This window comes from Myxocyprinus asiaticus, chromosome 45, assembly GCF_019703515.2.
Source record: "Myxocyprinus asiaticus isolate MX2 ecotype Aquarium Trade chromosome 45, UBuf_Myxa_2, whole genome shotgun sequence".
NCBI lineage: Eukaryota > Metazoa > Chordata > Actinopteri > Cypriniformes > Catostomidae > Myxocyprinus > Myxocyprinus asiaticus.
The window spans coordinates 8769048-8792129 of NC_059388.1; the positions used below are offsets into that span (position 1 = coordinate 8769048).

The 23082-nt window shown below is 40.1% G+C and overlaps 1 protein-coding gene across 5 annotated transcripts in view; it reads left to right on the forward strand.

The window, feature by feature from the left end:
- Window positions 1–23082, forward strand: part of LOC127435406 (USP6 N-terminal-like protein) — an 89226-nt gene extending 66144 nt beyond the window's left edge. For all 5 annotated transcript variants that reach the window (XM_051688870.1, XM_051688867.1, XM_051688869.1 and 2 more), the window contains 8 exons: window positions 2834–2943; window positions 6611–6659; window positions 8271–8391; window positions 8749–8843; window positions 15088–15153; window positions 15275–15374; window positions 15814–15966; window positions 19680–23082. In XM_051688870.1, the coding sequence (XP_051544830.1) occupies window positions 2834–2943; window positions 6611–6659; window positions 8271–8391; window positions 8749–8843; window positions 15088–15153; window positions 15275–15374; window positions 15814–15966; window positions 19680–21094 (2109 nt within the window). In that variant the 3' untranslated portion in view covers window positions 21095–23082. The remainder of the gene's footprint in view (window positions 1–2833; window positions 2944–6610; window positions 6660–8270; window positions 8392–8748; window positions 8844–15087; window positions 15154–15274; window positions 15375–15813; window positions 15967–19679) is intronic.

Below are 23082 nucleotides of genomic sequence, written 5' to 3' on the forward strand. Positions count from 1 at the left end.
AAAAGTGGAGCCAATTCTGTAGCATAAGATCTAAAAATATTCAGCGGCAAAGCCATCTGGCCTGTAGGCAAGGCACCAATTACCTCGCCGAGCTCCTCCAAGGCTATCTCATAATCAAGAGAATTCTTTTGCTCAGTCGTCAGTTTAGGGAGTTCTGATAGTTCCACAAAATTCCTAATATCTTCATCGGTAGACGAAGATGTGGAACTGTAAAGATCAAGATATAATTCTTTAAAAGCATTATTAATATCAATGGCTGAGGTAAATATTTCACCACCAGCAGATTTCACTGAGGGAATGGTAAAAAAAGACTCTCTGCTTTAAATATCTAGCCAAAAGCTTCCCTGCTTTGCCAAAAGCTTCCTTGCTTTGTATGATCCGACCCGTAAGAACTGCCTTAAGTGCCTCCCAAGCTACGCCCACAGAGGAAACTGAGGACCAGTTGGTCTCCATATAAACATTGATTTCAGCCTTTAACATTTGTTGAAAATCAGGATTTTGCAAAAGGGATACATTAAAGCACCAACTATATGATTTATTTTTCTCCATATGTGGCAACATCTCTAAACTCACCAGTGCGTGATATGAGACTAAGAAGTTTCCAACTGAACAATCAACAACAGATGAAATGAGGGGCTTAGATATATATTTAAAAAAAAAATCTATTCTAGAATAAATCTTATGTACTGATGAAAAAATGTGTAGTCCCTCCCAGATGAGTTTAAAAGTCTCCAAAAGACCAAGATTTCTACAATATACTGTGAAGCGTCAATGTTGCTCACAAACGTGCGCATTAACCCCGCGCACGACAGCGCCAACTGGCGTCCATCCTTCTAAACTCACAGTCCATTTATGCCCACGAGAGCCCCTGTGACAACTTTGCCGTTGGATTGCTCAAGTCCGATGCTTGAGACAGAATTACATAACAGAAAATAATCTATAAAATAAACTCAAGCCAATAGGCAGAATAAACACAAAGAACGTGTAGATTCATTCACAAAACTGTATCGAAGGTGTGTTCCTCCACAAAACAAGCTTTAGCCTACAGCGGAACCAGCACACACACACACACACAAAAAAGTTCTGTTTCCTCGGACAGTGAAACAAATTTTCAGTGAGCCAGCTGTTCATGAATGCAGCAGATGACCTAATCCTTCCAATGTCCTGCAAAAAATACTCCACAAACCAAACTCCAGCCGCTAGGCAGAACCACCATAAAAAGAAACAAGAAAGGCGCCCAGCTTCCTCGGACGGTCAAGTATATGTTCAGCGAGACAAGCTCACTTGTGGGCAACGTGAGAAACACACCATGACTTCCTCAGTCCATTGATTTTATGAAAGACATCGCTTGTTGTGGGCATGTAGATATTTTGCGGCCATACTTGGTATCCGTTCTCAGTTTGGCTGGAAACATCAGTGCAAAAGCGATCCTCCATCGATGCAAGAGTTTCTTGAAGGAGTGTTACTACACAAAACAAACTCCGGCCGCTAGGTGGAACCAACACAAAAAGAAACAAAATGGCGCCCAGCTTCCTCAGACAGTCAAGTGTATATTCAGCGAGTCAAGTTCATTTGGGGGGCCACATGAGAAACACCAAATGGCTCACTCACCCCATTGTCTCTATGAAAGACTATGCTTGCTGTGTGCATGTAAATATTTTGCGACTTAGTATCTATTCTCAATTTGGCTGGAAACATCAGTGCAAAAGCGACCTTCCGTTGATGTAAGAATTTCTTGCATTCCTTGAATCGATCATGTTTCTCTCGTAGAATTCGCAAAGTCTTGGAACAAGAAAATGCTGTGGTTTTTCCAAGAAAGCTCTACTTTACTCCTCGCCTCGCGTAACACGAGATCTGTATCGGATGATCTCAGAAATTTGGCCAGAATTGATCGGGGCCTGTCTCCTTCAGCAGATCTCTGAGCCGGAACCCTGTTAGCTCTCTTGATTTCCAGCTTATGGCCTGTTATGTCGAGCAGACTCGGGAAGAGCTCATCTAGGAATTTCACCATATCTCGACCTTCTTCATGATCAGGAATTCCAACAATTTGGACATTGTTTCGTTGATTACAATTCTCAAGGTCTTCCAGCTTTTCTCAAACATGCTGCAAATCTACTTTGGTCTCTAGCAGATTAGCAGCTAATTCCCTCTCCGAAGACTCCAGATAATCGATCTGTTTCTCGATGTCCCCGATTCTTGTAACCAATTCAGAGAATTTCGCCTCCATCGCTGTAATTGATCGACGTATTACAGCAAGATCTTCCAGGTCCGCTACGACTTTCGTCAGCATTACAGACATGCTGAACAGTTGCCGCTGGATTTCTCCCGCCGCACCATCCAAACTGAGTCCATGGTCTGTCTGAGATTTCAGCTTGAGCACGTAAGTGTCTTTTAATGTCTCCAGAGCCTGAGGATTTTGAATGTTGACTTCTTAGAACAGTTATGTAGCAGGGTGTATCGAATCTCACCAGTTTACAACACAAAAAGGATTAAAAACTAGCAAAGCGCACAGAGCTCGTTGTTCACACGTCCGACCCTCGCATGGCGCCACGCGACCACCTAGTACATTGTATTCTTAATTTTTTCATGTAAGTACATAGTAGTTAAAGAGGCATAGTCCCGCCCCAAACAGACCAATGTTTTAAAGCACCACATAAGCACAGTGTTTAAACTTTTTGGGGAAATCAACCTACAAATGGTTTGTTTATAGTTGTCTCTGCATATCAAGCTGTGACAGGAGACATTCAGAAAGTTAAACACATACAGTAAGCTTTAATAAACATTAAGTCTAGTGAATAAGGAGTATGGAATCTGTCTCTTTCTTTCTCTCTAGAAACTGAAGGTCAGGGCGAGGAGTTTGTCTCCTGATATTCGTCAGATTGATCTTGATGTGAATCGTACATACAGAGATCACATCATGTTCATGCACCGCTATGATGTCAAGTGAGTATCTTACTGTACATCTTATTCCTACATCAGATATGCATCATTGCTCTGTTGCAAATTGAACAGTAGTGACATTATTTACTGTCAAGTTGGATGTTACGGTTTCACGATATACCAGTTTTTTGCATGGTTGACATCTTTTCATTCACGGAATTGCATGAATATAAATGCAGGGGTTTTTTTCTGAACTTTTCTAAAATCACGAGACAAGTGTTAACACGAGACAAGTGTGATTACTTCCAACCTTGTCTGCACAAAGTTATATCCAATCTTTTAATTACTGCCATATGAAGTTGTTAAACCCAGTAACTTTCACATGATAAACACAAAGATACCTGAATGGAGCATGATGGAACTATCTGCAAAGTACTGTTTACAAAGAACAAACTCTACCCACAGGAATTACATCAGCATTTTGTTTGTTTACAAATTCAAAAATTATCAAAATTATCAATATATTTTTTTATTTTATTTGTTGTTTGCATGCGAACAATTAATTTAATTATCCAAATAGTTTTTCAGAAACTTATAAAATTTTTTAGGGATGCACCAATATGGAATTTCAGGGACAATATGATAATTCACAGCTCATTGTGGGCGATGCCGATAAACGATAATTTCACTTTTTACATTTCAACCCTTTAAACTGGAGCTGCTAGCTAATTAATTGCACTGTTTAAATATTACTATCTGTGCGATTAGTAGTATTTAGATTTTCCCAGTTATAGGCCAATAAGATATCGGCTGCTGATATAGTGGGCACCCATAGAAAATTGGCCATAGTAATTGACGTGAATAGTGAAAAAAAAAAAAAAAATGGTTTGCAATTTTTTTTTATTTTATTAGTTTTTACAAAATGAGGGACGAGTCAAAATTATCAATCAATTTTTTTTTTTTTTTTTTCACATGTGGACAATTAATTCAGATATCCAAACATTTTTGTGAGAATTATGAAAATTTTAGTAATGTACCAATATGTAATTTCTGGTCCGATACTGATAACCGATCATTCACAGCTCATTGTGGTCGATTCCGATAATTGATAATTCACAGCTCATTGTGGCCTATACAGATAACCGATAATTGTACTTTTTGTGTTTTAACCCTTAAATTGGAGCTGCTAGCTAATTAATTAAATCTGTGCACTGAAAAATATTTGCATTTTTTCCAGGCTATTGTACTTGACGTGAGTAGAACAAAAACAAACAAAAAAAAAAAACAATTTTTTTTTTACTATTTTTTTGTTTTGTTTGTTTGTTTGTTTTGTTGGTCTGTGTTTACAAACTGATGGACGAGTCAAAATTATCGATCTTTTTTCTTTCTTTTTTTTTTGTTTTCTTTTTTTTTTCGCATATGGACAATGAATTCAGTTATCCAAGCATTTTTCAGAGAATTATAAATACTTTTTGGGATACACCAATATGGAATTTCTGGACCGATTCCGATAACTGATAATTCACAACTCATTGTGTGCTATAACTGATAATTCACAACTCCTTGTGGCTGATAACCGATAATTCACAACTCCTTGTGGCCGATTACCAATAATACACAACTCCTTGTAGCCGATACCGATAACCGATAATTCACAACTCCTTGTGGCCGATAACTGATGATTTGCAACTCCTTGTGGCCGATAATGATAATTCACAACTCTTTGTGGCCGATACCGATAACTAATAATTCACAGATTACTGTGGCCTATCCAGCTTATTCCTGGGGGTCTTACTAGGGAAATGGATATGGGATGAACTTCCGCCGAAAGTCGTTCTGTAGTATTTGCTAATGTCGGTCATTGTTTTCAGCTGGTATTAGGATGTTATTCAGATGAGTTACGGATGATCCGATGACAAGTGATCAGCACTATATACAGGTGTAAGTGGGGTGCAAAACCTTTTGAGATCGAATCACAAAAAACATATACAGAGGTAGTGAAAAACACATTTGAAACGATGTAATCACCATCCGAGATGCCGCAAAGTGCCACTCCTTATCTGTCAATCAAGAGCTGCATTAAATTGAGAGTTTAAACTGTTCATAACTCTGGTGACAGATGACTTTAAAAGGAAATAACTGTCAGATCGTAAAAATTGAAAATAGCTTGCATATACATATACGAGATCTTTACAGATCTTCTTCAGTGTCTTCATGTGCGCTTACAGTAGATGAAATTTGAGCTGTACCTGGTGCACCATTTTTCCATGCTGCTTTGTCTTTTGTGTAATTTTTCTGGTTTATTAATTTATGATGTAGTGATGATATATGCCACCATGAAACCTTCTCCTCAAAAATCGATCACAAGTGCTCACAGGAGATGCATTTGTGCGACTAACAGCGATGTGTCTCGCCTGACCACGTGTGATCGGATCATCCGAGATACATCTTAATACTGTGATGATGTGCATTAATTACAATACCTGTTGTTCTTCAAGAATCCAGTAGATGACACTGTGTTACAGCAAATGTTACAAATGGTTTGACAAACAGACGTACAAGACCAACATGTAATGTGCGATCAGTCAATAAACAGAGACATGTTGAGATGTGTGTCAAAAAGTGATTTTGAATCATTGAACAAAACAAATACCAGCTATAAACAATGTCTTAGTGAGTATTGTATTATGTTTTGCTCAAGTGGTTTCGGCTAGAACGTTACGATGTCCTTACAGAGCTCAGGAATAACATGTGCAGTTCGTGGCTCTACATACATCCTGAGGCCATTTCTTTAAATCGTCCTCCCAAAACTCGATTAAAGATGGAACGGCTATCCGTATATTGTTCTTATTAAGCTCTGTCAGGCTGTGCTCACACATCTAGAAGTAGGAATGAATGATCAACACTGCAACGACAAAATTAATGAACGTACAATGCAACTATAACTGTGTTTACTTTTTAGCAGAAGTACCTCCCACATTTCGCGCAAAGCATCACGGGGTGTAGGAATCAGGTGGATTTTACTTTTTGTGTTTTAACACTTTATACTGGAGCTGCTAGCTGATTAGTCACACTATCGGCGCAATAATTATATTTTGATTTTCTCAGATATCAGCCACCAAAATATGCAGCTGTAGAAAATGTGGCATTGTTCTTGACGTAAATATTGAAAAAAAAATTTCGCAAATATTTTATACTTGGTGTTTAGTCAAATCGGACGTGGTTTTAACAGCCTTTTAGACTAAATAGCACTATTGATGGTGACTCTCTATTACATTATTTTACAGTGCTCTTTTAGTGTAGAGCTTTAATATGCCTCTGTGTAACAGGGCCCTTGAGTGTAAAATAATTTTTGTACTCCTCTTCAGCGACGCTTCCATTTATCACGGTCATAAAACTGCTGCCCTGAATCGACATGTGAAATGGAAAAGTTGAGAAAGCAATGGAGCGACCAAGAGAGACAGAAACGCCCACACCCCTCCGTTCTCTTCCAGTTATTGGAGTATTGAATTGTGACAGGGTTAAAGTGCTCATATTGACTGATGTGACATTTACCTGTGGAGATGTGAAAGGGTCTCACAGTGTGGCTTTATACATCCAGGAGAAAAAAAAAAAATTAAATAGGGGAAAGGACAGAGCACAGGAATGTACTAAAAACGAAATGATCCATGACATATGCAATAGAAATGCAGAATAGAGGATGTGTTCATGATTGTTTTGTGTGTTGCAGACAGCAGGATCTGTTTCACGTGCTTACGGCATACTCCATTTATAACACGGTGAGTCAAATATACCCACAACTATTTTATTTATTCTTAATCTTGATTCTAAAATAAAACTTTCTACTTCATGTTGCTTTCTAAGCAGTTTGCTTTCAGGATGTTGTGAGATTAAATTAGTCCTGAACTAAGCTCCAGTCACAATGGTGATTTCCCACTGGACCGCCTTTGAAGTCTACGCTTGCATTTAGATTCATTTGGCAGATGGTTTTATCAAAAATTGATATTACAGTGCATTTTATGGTATACATTTTACCAGTGGGATTTGTGTTCCCTTGGAATCGAACCCCTGAATTTGGAGTGTCCTAACTAGGGCTGCAACTAACGATTATTTTGATAATCGATTAACCTGACTTTTGTTCAAACGATTATTCGACTATTCAGCGATTATTGCAACGATTAATCATTAGCTCTTAACCGATTATTCAGCTTGTGCCCCAACTTAAAAGGTTGTATTAAATGTGCTTACTAACAATAAAGAGGACAAAATTACCTTTTAAATATACCTTGAAATGACATTCACTGAGTTATAGGGGGAAAACAAATACTTTTTATTAAGTTTAATTCAGGTAAAGAAATTAATTGCAAAAAAATCCTATTCTTATCAAGTGTTTTTGTCTTGTTTTCCATTTAAAATTGTCTAATAATCTGTAAAACAAGATACATTTACTTGAGAAGCAACTTATAAGATATTTAGACTTGCTCTAAGAGAGCGTATCTTAAATATAAGTGTATTTTGTATATAAGTGTATTTTTTTTCTCTTGGTTATACTTCTGCGAGTGCAGTAAAGACAAAATATTCTTATATTCAAGATCTATTCTCTAAAAGCAAGACTAAATATCTTATGTGCTGCTTCTCAGGTGAATGCATCTTTTTTTAAAGGATTTTTAGATATTTTTAATGTTATATTCAACATTCTCAGATAACAATTTTTTCTTCTGCAGTATAGCTGCTAATGTAAATGTACGTTGTTTTAAAGGAGTTTTAGATATTAATATTGGAAAACAAGCCAAGACAAAAACAAATCAAAAACGTATTTTGTTGGAGTGTATAATGGGGTGAAGACTACCCTCTCTCACCTTTCTGTTCACTTCAATCCATCTTTAACTCACAAAAAAACAAACTCTTTCTTATTAGTAAAGCTGTGTATTGCCAATTTTCTTCACGATAAGAAACACAGTGACATATATATATAATGATTCAATAAGTCACGAGCCATCACATAATGGATGAGCATCCCTGCGACAGAGTGTGCATCAGCCGGGTGCAGTTTTAATCTCTCCCCCTTAGATCGGGACTACAATTTTTATTGTCGATGTTGTCTATAACTTTGACTAATCGTTTCAGCCCTAGTCCAAACAAAGCAAAATGTAACTCCAGATTCCACAATGAAATAAGAGACACAATCACAGCCAATCAGAAAATATTTTATGTTTAATATGCAGCTATGTGGAGTGGGATTTTGAACCAATGTCATTTAACTGTGGGCAGAGCTACCCAGCGTGACGTAACAAACAAAGTTACCAAGCGACCGACAAAATGTCTTGCTGTGCATTTCTTATAATGCTGAACATTAAAGATTCTCTCTCATCATGTCTGTGTGTATGTAGGAGGTGGGCTATTGTCAGGGCATGAGTCAGATCACTGCTCTGTTGCTCATGTATATGAATGAGGAAGATGCTTTCTGGGCGCTGGTCAAACTGCTGTCTGGACAGAGATATGCCATGCATGGTACACTCACACTCTCTTTTACACACACAGACTTCATCGAATTTAACAGCCTAAATCTAGCAGCTTTTTTTTATTATATAATGTACATCTATATCACTATTTCTTTCTTTTTTTTTTTTTTTGTTAAATTACCCTGGCAATGTAAGTTTCAGGATCTGTCAGTTACTGTATAGGCCCTTCATCTTGATTTTTAGCAGTTGTTTAGCATTACAATTAAGTATGACTATTATAGAAAGGTGTGCATACTCTTAGAAGTATGCACACCTTTTATTGCAGCATGACTTTTCATCCATTACATCCATTTAACACATTGCATTTTACATAATGTGCATTATCAAAGTTGTTGTGTTTGTTTAGGTTTCTTTGTGCCAGGGTTTCCTAAACTCATGCGCTTCCAGGAACATCATGACCGTATCCTACAAAAGATGATGCCTAAACTCAAACAACATTTAGTAAGAAAAACATTACATCACACTCAACACATCACTCTTACAAAGCATTACATCACACTTAAAAAGCATTACATCACACTTAAAAAGCATTACATCACACTTAAAAAGCATTACATCACACTTAAAAAGCATTACATCACACTCAAAAGTTGGGACATCTGTATTTTTGCCCACTTTACTCTTAGAAAAGTCATCTGCATCCAGGATCAGCACTATCCGTTCTGTAATTGGATATATAACATGACACTGAATAACTGGCAATCATGGTACTGTATATACTGTACATGAATATACTCAATTGTACGTTAGAGAATACCATGGTATTACCATGGTAAATGTCCAGATAACATGTTAATACCATGGTACAATTTCAAAAAGGGTCCCATTTCACATTAAGTGTCTTTAACTACTATGTACTACATTAAAATACATACAATACAACGTATTAATGTGTGTAACTAAATTTTCTGCTAAATTCTCACGAGATTCACATTTGCTGTTACTGAGGTTGAGTTACGGTTAGGTTAGGGTTAAGGCCTTTGCACACCAATCATGAATTTTCGGCACAATTTTTCACCGCGATCAACATGTTGAATCGAAACTATGGATTCCTAACGAGCCATTCACACCTGGAGCAAACATTCACGCCGAATCATGTGGCGACAAAGCTAAGCTTTTTTTCTTTCTTTTTTTTTTTTACGATGAGTGTGTTTTTTGCTTATACTTTGAGCATTTAAATGTCATCATGTTTAATTAGTAACGTATGCAGGGTTTTGAGCAAATATAACAAGTAGATGTACATGGCAATATGATAGTCAAACATTTGTTTTAAACATTTGTTTTAACAGTCATGAGTGATTCTTTTCGATCTGCTCACTAGAGAATCATTTGCTTTTCTTTCTTGTTTGTTTTGCAAACTTGTCAAATGTTTATTTCTTCACCTGGTCATGGGCAGAGGGCGGACCAGCTCAAAGGTGTGTTCAGCCACCTACCGTACCGGGGTAAAATTGCTTGTCGATTAGCGCCACATATTGTAAAGGCATGAATGTGCTAACTGCGAACATATGCTTCGCTTTCAATCGGAAAGGGCCATTTGAGGCCTTAAGGGTTAGGTTTCTGGTTAGTGGTAAGGTTAACAGTTTAACTACAGATGTAATTAAATGCAGGTATTTTAAATGTAAGTACAATGCAACAACACATGTACATAATAAGTAAATTGTATCAAATGGTTAAGTACATAGTAGTTAATGACACCTAATATAAAGTGGGTCCAAAAAACAACAACAAAATGGTAATACCACAGTACTTTTTTACACTTTTCTGTTAGTGTAGATATAATTTTTTTGTCTTGATTAAAGTATAATCAGTTAACCTTTTTACAGTGACTGACAAATACACAAAAACATTGTATGTAGTTGTAAATGTGTAAACCATAATGGATTGATATGCTTATAAGCTCGCTTTTACAAAGCTAATTTAAGGAGAGTGTGCAAGTTGAGCATTGCCTTTTGTATTTACTTTGATTTTACTGTGATTTTAAAACTTGGTTCAGTCAGGCTCATTGTGTTGTTGTTTGCCAGTGTATTACTGTCATTTCTCAAATTAACAAACCAAACCAAACCATCCTATACAGCTGGCAAACCCCGGGAGCTCATGTAACATCGAGAATTCAGAAAGAAATGTCAGCCCGGGATTCATTAAAGGACAGGTTAATTAATAAAAGGCAATATTAATAAATAAAGAGATGGATGAATTAATTAATTATTTGTTTGAGTCAGGCTTTGATATAGGTGGATTAAAAAAAGATGAAAGAGAGATAAGCTTCACTTATTTCCTGTGTGTGTGCTTATATGGCTATGTTCAGCATAGCATACTATCATATTACCCATAATATTTTTGCTGTATGCAGTATGTATAAAGTGCACTGCACAGTCAATGTGAAATTATGCATAGAATTCCCTGATGACTACATTTTCCGAAACATGCAGTATACAACCAAAGATATCTCCATCTGGACTCATTATTTAATGGACTGCGTAACCTAACCCTTGCCCTAACCTAACCTTTTTTACACAAAATTAGTTTTATAAATCAAAATAACTGTTTTCTGATTATAACTAGGTGGCACTCGCCACTTTCAGTGTAGCATTCTTGTGTTTGAAACATTTATCGTTGCATATTGTTTACTACAGCATTTCACATAGTACTTAAAAATGTCATGCAGTATATAGTGTATACAGTACGTCTTGGTTACTTTTGTAACCTCCGTTCCCTGATGGAGGGAACAAGACCTTGTGTTGACGTAGTGACACTAGGGGTCACTCTTGGGAGCCCCAAACACTTCTGATCTTTGAGAAAAGGCCAATGGGAATTGGTGAGTGGAATTTGCATGCCACTCCCCCGGACAAACGGGTATAAAAGGAGCTGGCTCGCAACCACTCATTCAGGTTTTGTGCTGAGGAGCCGAGACAAGGTCCCGGCCGTTTCAGCGGGTAGTTCAGTGTTGTGGCAGGAGGGACACAACGTCTCGTTCCCTCCATCAGGGAACGGAGGTTACGAAAGATACCAAGACGTTCCTTATCTGTCACTCACTCAACGTTGTGTCGATGTAGTGACACTAGAGGTCCCAATACTAAACGCCACAAATAGCTGAACTGCGTTACGTGGACTGGCGGTGCGAGACGGGCAAGCTGTTACATGCCTCGTAGCCAGTGCACCCGCCCGTCACGTAACCTCGCCTAATGCACCTACGAGCATCGTATGGTCCCCCGCACCCCAGGGACAAGTCGACTGCCCAAAAAATGGGGACAGGCTGCCCCAGCCGTGGCCTTTTCTCTTTTTTTTTCTTCCCAAAAAAGAATGGAAATCTTGTTCAGCTGGGGGCCATAAGTGTCCGCGTCGGGGAGGTGTCCCTTCCTAAGGGGAAGACACCGCGGGACCACACCCTACCCGAAGGGGAGGTAATTGTGTGTAAATATGTCACATGGTCTTACCGAGCTTGTCGGCAGTGTCGCACGTGGAGATGTCCCTGTGGTAGGTTCTACCCAGAGGGGAGGAGCTCTACAACATGGTGACCAGTGGCAGCGGAAACTCTGCCCAAAGAAGATGCGGGTTTACCAACGGGGAAACCGTCTTGCGGAAGATACATCACACGGGGTTACATACAGGCAACCAGTGCATGTGGAGCGCCTACCCCAGCACAGGGCCTGTTAGCACACGTGCTGGGCCAGCATCAAGTTTCTCCACCAACTCACCTGCCACAGGGCTAAGGAGGAAGGACATCCAGGGTCCACGACTTCGTGAACAAGGCTGGGGGTAAAAGCGCACGTCTCTGCCTCCAGGAGGGGGAAGGCGCTATGCGCAAGCGGTACACCGGGCCAGTTGTCCTGCAAACTTACCTGTTCGTACCTGACAACACACGGGACGAAACCGGCTCAACCCGGAGATTGTAGAACCTCGCAAATGTGTTGGGTGTTGCCCAGCCTGCTGCTCTGCAAGCGACATTGGTCAGATCCCAGGAGGCTGCCACACTCCTAGCAGATTGTGCTCGTAGCCCCAAGGGGGGCGGCATGTCCTGGGCGTGATATGCCAAAGTGATGGCGACAGTGACCCAGTGGGCGATCCTCTGTTGATCCGCTGTCCTCCAAAGCAGACAAAGAGCTGCTCAGAGCATCTAAAGCTCTGCATGCAATCCAAATAGATGTGTAAAGCATGCACTGGACACAGCAACGACAAGGCTGGGTCTGCCTCCTCCTGGGGCAGCGCTTGCAGGTTCACCACCTTATCCCTAAATGGGGTCGTGGGAACCTTGGGCACATAGCCCGGTCGGGGTCTCAGGACCACTTGAGAGAATTCAGGAACGAACTCCAGGCACATGTCGCTGACAGAGAACGCCTGCAGGTCCCCTACCCTCTTGATGGATGTGAGCGCAGTCAGGAGGGCAGCCTTTAAAGAGACCGCCTTTAGCTCAACTGACTCCAGGGGCTCAAAAGGTGCTCCCCTTAGGCCCTGTAAGACCACGGAGAGATCCCATGAGGGGACAAGGCGTGGTCTAGGAGGATTCAGCCTCCTCGCGTCTCTAAGGAACCTGATGATCAGGTCGTGCTTCCCGAGAGACTTACCATTAACTGCATCGTGGTGCGCCGCTATAGCGGCTACATACACCTTCAAGGTGGAGGGGGACAGCCGACCCTCCAGCCTCTGTTGCAGGAAGGAAAGCACGGACCCGACTGCGCATCTCTGGGGGTCTTCGCCTCGGAAAGAACACCACTTAGCGAACAGATGCAACTTCAAGGCATACAGGTGCTTCATAGAGAGGGGGCCCTAGCCTGAGTGATCACTCGCCCTGAGACGAGCCGGCGATCTCATCGCAGAACTCGACTGGGGCAAACGAGCGTGCTGGGGAATGGGAGGTTCGTGGGGGTCTACCCAGCGAAGCGGCTCCCATTGGAATCCCCAAATCGCTCCCAGTGCTAACCCACGCGGCTTCAAACACGTAGGCAGAAGGACCGCGGCGGGGAGCCGCTGGGGTGGCTTTACCTCTGTGGAAGGAAAGCCGCGACCGCAACGTTGCCATGGTCATGTTCTCGCAGTGAGAACATGACCCGTCCACGAACGCCATCTCCGCGTGGGCAGCGCCCAAGCACGTGAGGCAGCGATCGTGGCCATCGGAAGCGGAGAGGTAACGACCGTAACCAGGAACTATACACAAACGGAAAATCATTTTTAAAAAGACGCTCTCCGTGAGTGCCACTCTTTTAGAAGGAAAATATACTCTTTCAGAGGAAGAATGTACTCTTTTAATCTGCTGAAGTGCCCAGGGGCGTTCTCTGCACTCCACCGGTGCAAGAGGGGGAGAAGCCACTGTAATGCGCTGTAAATCCAACAGCTTTTGTAGAGGTGAATGGATCGGCAGAGGAATTCAGCTCGCTGAAATACAACTGCTCAGCTCCGAAGAGAAAATCTGAATGAGTGGTTGCGAGCCAGGTCCTTTTATACCTGTATGTGGCATGCAAGTTCCACTCGCCAATTCCCATTGGCCTTTTCTCAAAGATCAGAGGTGTTTGGGGCTCCCAAGAGTGACCCCTAGTGTTACTTCATCAACACAACTTCGAGTGAGTGACAGCTAGGGAACTGTGCAGTATGCAATAAGCAGTATGCTAGTATTTCATCCTAAACCTAGCCAAAGTAGCTTTAATAAAATTAAACCTAATAATCTATTTGTATATAATGAAAATGGTGTGATAGTATTCTGCTTTTGCATGGCAATCAATGGAGAAAAATGCTGGTCAGGGACGGATTCTGAATACAAATTAGGGCTGTTTCGACACAATCAAATATCGATATATCACATTATTTTCTCATGATATTGTATCGATACTTAGATCCATGTATCGTGATATATTGTGATATTTTCAGTGCAGTCAGAGACGCTTGTATGAGGCACGAAAGAGACAAACTGGTCCTGCAGGATTCATGGACATGTTGGACCTCTCACGTGTTTGGATCTAGGGCCCGGCAAAAATATTGATTTTCTACTTAATCCTCATTTGTACGATCCCAATGTTAAAATGCCAAGATCGCTCTTTCTTTCCATCTGCAATCCCCCAAAATCAGATGTGCGTAAATAGTTCCCATTTGCTACAAAAATGACTGATTAGCCACTGGCTGTTTTTTTTATTTTTTTTTTATCTGCCATTGCAATGTGGAGAACACAACAGACACTGCCGTCTTGCAATCTTGTCACACAAAATATTAACAATATCCCATGAATTATTCCATTGGGATACACTTCAGATGAGAAGCATATTTAGCACTTACAATGTTCCGAGAACGAGATAAATATTATTCAGTTTGTTTCGGCGACCCGAAAATTAGCTTTGGCGGCTGCCAAACAAACTTTCAATGAAGGAAAAAACCCTGACTGTCAAAGTGATGGGAAGCATTTGAATTATCCATCAATGTTTTTAAAATTCATTAAAAGACTGAGAATTTTCAGTTACCGCATCAGCCTCTGATGTAATATGCAAGTAGCGTTTTCCATTTTGCCCGTGTAACTTTGATCAGATCTCTATCTGATCACAGTGGAGACGCATTTGACTGCGAGGTGTAAATGCAATCCAGCTAAAAAATATCCAGATACCATCCGGATATGAAACGCATGTTAATGCAAGGTGTAATGCAAGGTGTTTTCTTAGTGTTTTGCTGTTGTTTGTGTTCAATAACTCTGTGCTGCCCTCTACAGGATCATCAAGAGGTGTTCACCAGCCTGTACACTTTGAAATGGTTCTTTCAGTGTTTCTTGGATCGGGTATGAGCTCTCAAACAAACCTTCAGTACATCAAAGCACTTGCATATTAATATTTTGCTTATTGCTTGTCTTACTGATTGTATGTTTTTTTTTGTGTGTGTGTGTTTGTTGGTTTGAATAGACTCCATTCACGCTCACTCTGAGAATATGGGACATTTATATTCTGGAAGGAGAGCGAGTTCTGACTGCGATGTCTTACACCATCCTCAAACTCCACAAAAGTAATGACACCTCAGACTGTGAGAGTGTTTACATGCACAACAATATGCTGATATAAAAAATCAGCTCATTCTAAAATCCTGACGATTATATTATATGCGATTTGAAATGATCTGGTTTTTCTCTGGTGGTTTTTCCTTTGACATCATGTGCACACTGGATATGCTGCCAGGATGCCTGTGAAGGTGGTTACATGCAGATTGAAATCTGAGTAATGGGCAAAAATCTAACCGTGCCAATAGGTTTTTCCTTAAACCGTTTATGCTCATATATAAGCTCAAGGCATTTATGACCTTACATGTTGTCTGCTTATTTAGCATAATCCGTGTAAGATTGTGCAAGTAAACTTGCTCTAGGATATTCTCATGTGCGGTTTCATTTACTTTGAGCATATCATATTCTAGCTGTAACTTCTTATTTTCTTTGCTGTTTGTTCATTAGAGACCCTCATGAAGTTGTCCATGGAGGAACTGGTGAAGTTTCTGCAGGTGACTCTGTCAAAGGATTTCTTTTATGAGGATGACTTTGTGATTGAGCAGCTTCAGAACTCAATGTCTGAGCTCAGACGCTCTAAACTGGACCTTCCACCACCAGGTACAGTACTGTCTACTGTAAAAACAAACCTAAATACACTGTGACCACCTGTATAGTGGCACTACAAACACTATCTGCACCTCTCTTTCACACACACACACACACACATACACTCACTCACTCATTCACTGCTGCTATGTATTGTGTATCTAATCTGAGTTCTCTCCCTCTCGCCTCAAACATAGCCTCGGCTTACACTAGTGGGTCTGGGAAAGGGGGGTGCCAACCCTCCTACAAAACCAACCGGTGGGCAAAAACGCACTGACTACTCTATCTGTCAAACAACCATTCGTTCGTCTAACCCCAATACACACACGTCACTCTCCCCTTGTTTGTTTCTCTGTCTGTCACAAAACAAACTAAAGATACGTTTTTGCCCCAGTTTACCTAATAATGTTTCAAAAGTGGTATGTAAGATGAAATTTCAAGGGCTGCTACAACTAATACAATTAACTACATGTACAGTTACAAATGAAAATCTTGTTTTCATAAGAATAGATGGTATGTTATGTTGTTGACAAAGTAGCATGCTTTAATAAATATTTTGTAATATTTTTGTGGCGAAATTAGTGTTACATTCCCTTTTTTTTTTTTTTTTTTTTTTTTTTTTTTTTTTTTTTGGCAGAAGATTATTATACACAGTAATGATGATTTATAGATTATTTATATTGATAATATCGATTTTTGAGGTCAATAGATGTGAACAGGGTCTAAAATTAACCTTTTGCCCAACCTGCCAATGGCGAGCAAATTAATTGAGAAAAATTACCAAACGTACATATTTCTTACCTGCCATGAAACTGTATTCCATGTTATTTAAAATATGTATTTTTCCTAATGAGTAAATAATTCTTTAGTTGTTATTCACATTTTGTCATTCATAGCATCATACACTAGAAACCAGAATTTTGTTTCTCATATTTCCGGTTTGGTGGCTTAACAGCAGGAATTTGTGACTATTAACTTTGCTCCAAAATCTAGAGAGCTGTCTATCTAGACTGTATTTTAAGGCATCATAGGCATGCTCCCAAAATGCATAAAATGGCAGTTAAAAGTTAAAAGATACACCGATCAGCCACAACATTACAACCACCTGCCTAATATTGTGTAGGTCCCACTCATGTCAACCAAAACAGCGCCAACCCGCATATCAGTATAGCATTCTGAGATACTATTCTTCTCACCACAATTGTACAGAGCCGTTATCTGAGTTGCCTTAGACTTTGTATATACTTATACTAAGTTTTTTTAATCTAATTAAATATTGAGGATTCTACCCAATATTTGCGTGTGCATCGTTATCTTTCTGCTTATTAGAGTATTGGGACATTACCTTAGCAACATGTTAACGTCAAACTCTATTGAAGTCAATTCAGTTAAAAGTTGTGTCTCCTGTGTACTTTGTATAAGAAAGGGCATTTATGTGGCGCTTGAAATCATTTATGAGGTTCCATTTTAGTTAAGTGGTTGCCTGATGCCATAGTATACTTCAATTTTCCAGTCTCGAGTACAGTATACTTTGAAAGGCTAGAGTGCTTGACTGTGCACAAGTTGTAACAGCACGTGGAAAAACTATGTACTGTATACCCTAGCGTTTGGAATACAGCAACCTTTGTAAGCAGTAGGCAGCAAGATAGCTCACTAGATTTTTTGCCTGAATTCACCTGAATTTTCTACTGATGTTAAAAAATACATAGAAATTGAGCTTTCTTTAGTTGACCGTTTGTACTGATTTGATTAGCTCATGTTAGCAAGGGTCAGACTTATCGTTAATTTATTGTGATCTAAACCAAATATTATGTTTCCAGTTTGCAAGAAACAGTTTTATTTACTCAGTTTAACCATTTTTTACTCGCATTTGGTGCATGGCAAGTGTTAATTTTGGACCCTAGATGTGAATCACTTTTTTATTGAAAATCGGCACCTTCTGAGATGGGTTTGTGTAAATGCAATATCTCTGTTCCACTCAGTCTCCTCTTAACACACACCAAGAGCAACCCCAACCATCAGTAACTCTGTGTGTAAACGTTCATCATCCCCTTGCCGTTTTCTTCAGTTTCCTTCACCGCGAACTTGAAAATAGTGCATTTGCTGTGTTTCAAAATGTACCTAACACATCCTTTCTCCACATGGTTTATATGTTCACAATCAGGCTTGGAGTGTAAGTGTTGTGTTTGTATTTTCATGTGTGTTTTTAGCTTCTTCAATCTTCAGTGTTCCCAATCTGAGCTTTGATTTGACATCAACTGTGGATGTTTCTGTGGTTTGGTTTTATTTTGATCAAGTGTCAACTGTAAATCTTTTTTTGTTTTTTTTTGTTGTTTGTTTGGCAGTTTGGTTCCTCTAAAAGACATTCAGCTGCATGACTTTTGCACCTCAGTGTTTATTCATATTCTGATGTGTTAAAGACCCTATGAAACCGCTTGACGAGTGGGTTTTCTTTCCTGTGTTGACGTATTTCCTATTGAAACAGTAAGTTTGGGTGGGACACATTGAAGGGCTTGCCTCTTTCAATAATAGACTTAAGTTAAATACATTTCTCATCGATGGCAGTTGATATTAGGGGGAGGGGCATTCTCATTCTAGAGAGCATTTTATTGGGCAAAAATTGCCCAATAAAAAAACAGATTTCAAGATAAGTCATCAGTATTTTTTGTATCTGCCACATCATTAAAACCACCTGCCTAATATTGTGTAGGTCCCCCTCATGCCGCCAAAACTGCGCCAACCCGCATCTCAGAATAGCATTCTGAGATGATATCCTTCTCGCCACAATTGTACAGAGCGGTTATCTGAGTTACCATAGACTTTGTCAGTTCGAACCAGTCTGGCCATTCTCTGTTGATCTCTCTCATCAACAAGGTGTTGCCATCTGCAGAACTGCCGCTCACTGGATGTTTTTTTGTTTTTGTTTTTGGCAGCATTCAGAGTAAATTCTAGAGACTGTTGTGCGTGAAAATCCCAGGCAATCAGCTGCTACAGAAATACTTAAACCAGCCCATCTGGCACCAGCAATCATGTCACAGCCCAAATCACTGAGATCACATTTGTTCCCCATTCTGATGGTTGATGTGAACATTTACTGAAGCTTCTGACCTGTATCTGCATGATTTTATGCACCGCACTGCTGCCACACTATTGGCTGATTAAATAATCGCATGGATGATTGTTGGTGCCAGACGGGCTGGTTTAAGTATTTCTGTAACTGCTGATCTCCTGGGATTTTTACACACAACAGTCTCTAGAATTTACTCTGAATGGTGCCAAAAACAAAACAAAAAAACATCACTGAATGGAAGTTCTGTCGATGGAAATGCCTTGTTGAAGAGAGAGGTCAACAGAGAATGGCCAGACTGGTTCGAACTGACAAAGTGTACGTTAACTCAGATAACCGCTCTGAACAATTGTGGTGAGAAGAATATCATCTCAGAATGCTATTCTGAGATGCGGGTTGGCGCTATTTTGGTGGCACGTGAGGGAGCTACACAATAAATAGGCAGGTGGTTTTAATGTGGTGGTTGATCGGTGTATATCTGCTTAAGTAAATTTTGTACACTTTTAGGAGCAGACTGCTGTAGCATATAGACATCTTTAAAGCTAGACATGGTCTAAAAGCCACGAAACTCCCAATTTTCATTTAATGGGGTCTTTAATACTATGTATTTCTATGTAGATGTTGGCTCTGATCGAATGCTCTGCTATCACCCGCACAGGTAAAGAGGAAGAGTTTCCTAAGAAACCATTAGGTCAACTTCCCCCTGAGCCTCCAGGATTGGCAGCTGCAGCAACCAATCATATGGCTAATGGGCAGCCAGCTAGACAAACATGTGATGGACCGCCCCCTCGTGGTCCAAGTCCTACAGCAAGTGTCGGTAAACAACTCGAGTCTGATCGCGTCACTGATGGATCAGCAGAGAGGTACCTAGAGAGTCGACCACATAGCTCCTTGGACAAGGTGCACCGTCCAGACAAGATAGACAGGGAGGGGTGGGGTGTGGACACTCAAAAGGAAAGAGTCCCAACCCACACACCCAACAGCACCACCACAGATGATGGGAAGTTGTCGACCCAGAACCAGACAAATCACAACTCCAATGTTAGAACCAGCATGCGCAAGGACATTGCACCTCGCTGGGTCAAGCCTTCCGAGTTCAAACTGGAGGCAGTCAAGGCAGCAGCCCTTCAAGAGAGTCACTTAAGTCTAACCATGGGTGTTCCACCTTCGCCCAGTTCCCCAACTCCAGAGCAGGCCACCGGGGCACAACGCCGACCACGTTCCCGAGGGTTTGTTCCAGGCTCCAATCGTACCTCCAACGCCTCACAATACGACAATGTCCCTGGACCAGACGGAGAGGTTATGGAGATTATAGAGCTAGAGAGGCCACCCTCTCGTCCCCTGTCCCGGCCATATGGTGCACCCTCTTTGAGGCAAGGCACTCCTACTCGTCCCCTTAGTGGTGGAACCAGCGTCTCTCCATTTAGAATACCCAAACAGAGCATGATGTCCAAACCAGAACCCTGTGCACCTCTGCACTACCCAGCCGGCATGACACCCATCTACACTTCCTATGATTCTCGGCAAGAGGAAAGACTGTACAGTCAGTCGTACGCCGAACAAATCTATGGAACAACGTCTCGTACCTCATCCAACAATTCGCCAGAGAAAAAACAGATGAACAACAGCTACGTAACCTACCGACGGCCACCACCCAACATGCCCCCTCTCAGAGTAGCTCCTGCAGAGCTTGAGGCCCAGATGAACAGTGTTGCCGAGAGCCGGTATTACCTGAGACAACCCACCCGACTAATGGGGTCTCCCGCTATCCCGCCCACAGAACTGCGTTATGAGGGACACAAGCGGAGAGAGGGCTGGTATGGTGACATGGACGCTGGGCCTCCTCACTCTCCGATGGGATTACCCCGATCTCCCAGCTTCCAGAAAGCTCAGCTGTCGCCTGTTCACCCAGTTCAGGAGTTTACCTTTGCCCCTGCAGCCATCTCGGACACTGTGCTCCACTTCAGTGGACCCTACCAGGAGCATTCTGGCAGGCAACAGCTCCCCCAACTGTTTGGAGGAGCACACTACAGGCAGGAGGCCTTTGCATTGCAGGAGTCCATGCTGCTCTGAGACTGATAGACTGGAACAGGAGTAGAGGGGCACAGAGTGTGAGTGACTGCTAGCAAGCAGGTTTGTGTTGGTTAAGTGTTTTTGTGTGCTGTTTTGTTTGTTTGTTTGCGTGGCAAGTCTTATTGTACCAAGCAAGGGTTGCCAATTTCAGGCATTTATACTGATCCAAGACTGACTGAAGAATTGTATTTTTGTTTTTTGTCAGTAAAATAATCATTATCTGCCTATATGAGCTACAAAATAGAGTTTAAACATACAAAGAGAGATTTTTGTTTGGTTAGCACACTGAACTATTTAAATGAAAGGTTACGTGAGGGTCTCTTATATGGACAAACTCAGTTACGGATCAATTTATCTATTTTTAATATGTTTGTTTGACACATAAATACATACTTTAGAGGACAATGTATTCCTTAATTGTGAATATATTTTTCAAGAACAAAGATTTGTGTAGGTAAGATATGTATAATTATGAGCAACTATAACAGTGATGACTACTGTTGGATTAAACATTTCAAAGCATCACTATAGTGTTCAAATCAAAGTTAAAACCTTTATAAGGTTTATTGTTGAGGTTATATGTAACAAAGTAGATGCATTTAAAAGGGAAGTCATCCTTTTAAGTCACCAAGGGTAAAATATTACTGATCACTTACTGATTAGACCCATACCAGAGCTTCATTTAAATTATATCACCTGCCTTGGATGTGGGCCAACAAGAAAATCAGAACACTATGTTACTGTCACTAGCAGATAACTTATTCCCTAACATACATAGTTTTCTGTGTTCCCAGTGCAAATTATTCATTAATCCAGTCATTCCCAAATCTGTTAGAAATTAGAATGCAAGTAAATGTCTGGTAGTTTGATGTAGCATGCAACTTCTGTGTTTATCTTCTAATAATGGACCTTTTTTTATAGCAACAAAATTATTGAACTAAAGTTTTTGCAAAAAGCACAGGTTTTACACATTATACAAAATAAAGCTGTATAACTCCTTGACATACAACCACTACATGTCTGTACATTCAATTTAGCTGGTGCATCATTTTATAATCTCTGTAAATTAGGAAACTTGATTAAACTTCATCACTCCTAACCCACTAACCGTTTTCTAAAGTGAATCCTGGTGTCATGAAGTCTTGATTCTAAATATTGTTTTTCTTCTCGAAATGTCCTCATATCTGTACCGTACTGCACTACAATAATTGAAATAACTGAAAATAGAAACATTTGTAAATAACCCAGTTTGTTACACTGATTTTTTTTAATTAATTTGTTTGCCTGGATTCATTCAGTGGAGGTTAGGTTGGATTGTTGAAAGTGTTTTTTTTATTTTTTATTATTTGTATTTGCATGGACCAACATTGTTTCCTTCATTAAAAGGAATATGACATGGACCCAGGTTTATCATTTTTATATGTTTAATCTGTTTGTTATTGTATATATACAGTATATGATCATATGGCATTGCAACACTCTACCAGCTCAATTGACACTTTCATTTAAATTATACACTCCTGGTATGTAGGGTCTGCTTTTCAAATAGCATAAAAAAAAAATGTTTTTTGTTTTTTTCCCCCCTCCAGACTTTACACTTTTTATATATATATATATATAAAGACAGAATCATGGGTGAAATGGTAGCTCTGTCAGTCTTCAGAGCAACTGCACAACATTCCACATTCCACAGTCTAGAAATGCATTCCCTCTTTGATTTTCTAGTTATCATTATTATCTCTGAAACAAGCACATTTATTTCCATGTCTTACTCCTAGACAAGCAAGCTAACTCATTCCCTGCTGTAGCCTGAATTGTGTTTGCTTCTTTCAGGTCTTTCATTTTATAAACTGGTTTAATATACTTACGTTTATACAGCATTCCAGCTATGATTTTTGGATCAAGGAATAATTCTTTGTTAAACTACTTAATGCAACTTGATTATCAGATTTTCCCTTCTCTAATAAAACAACTTGAGGTAATTACAA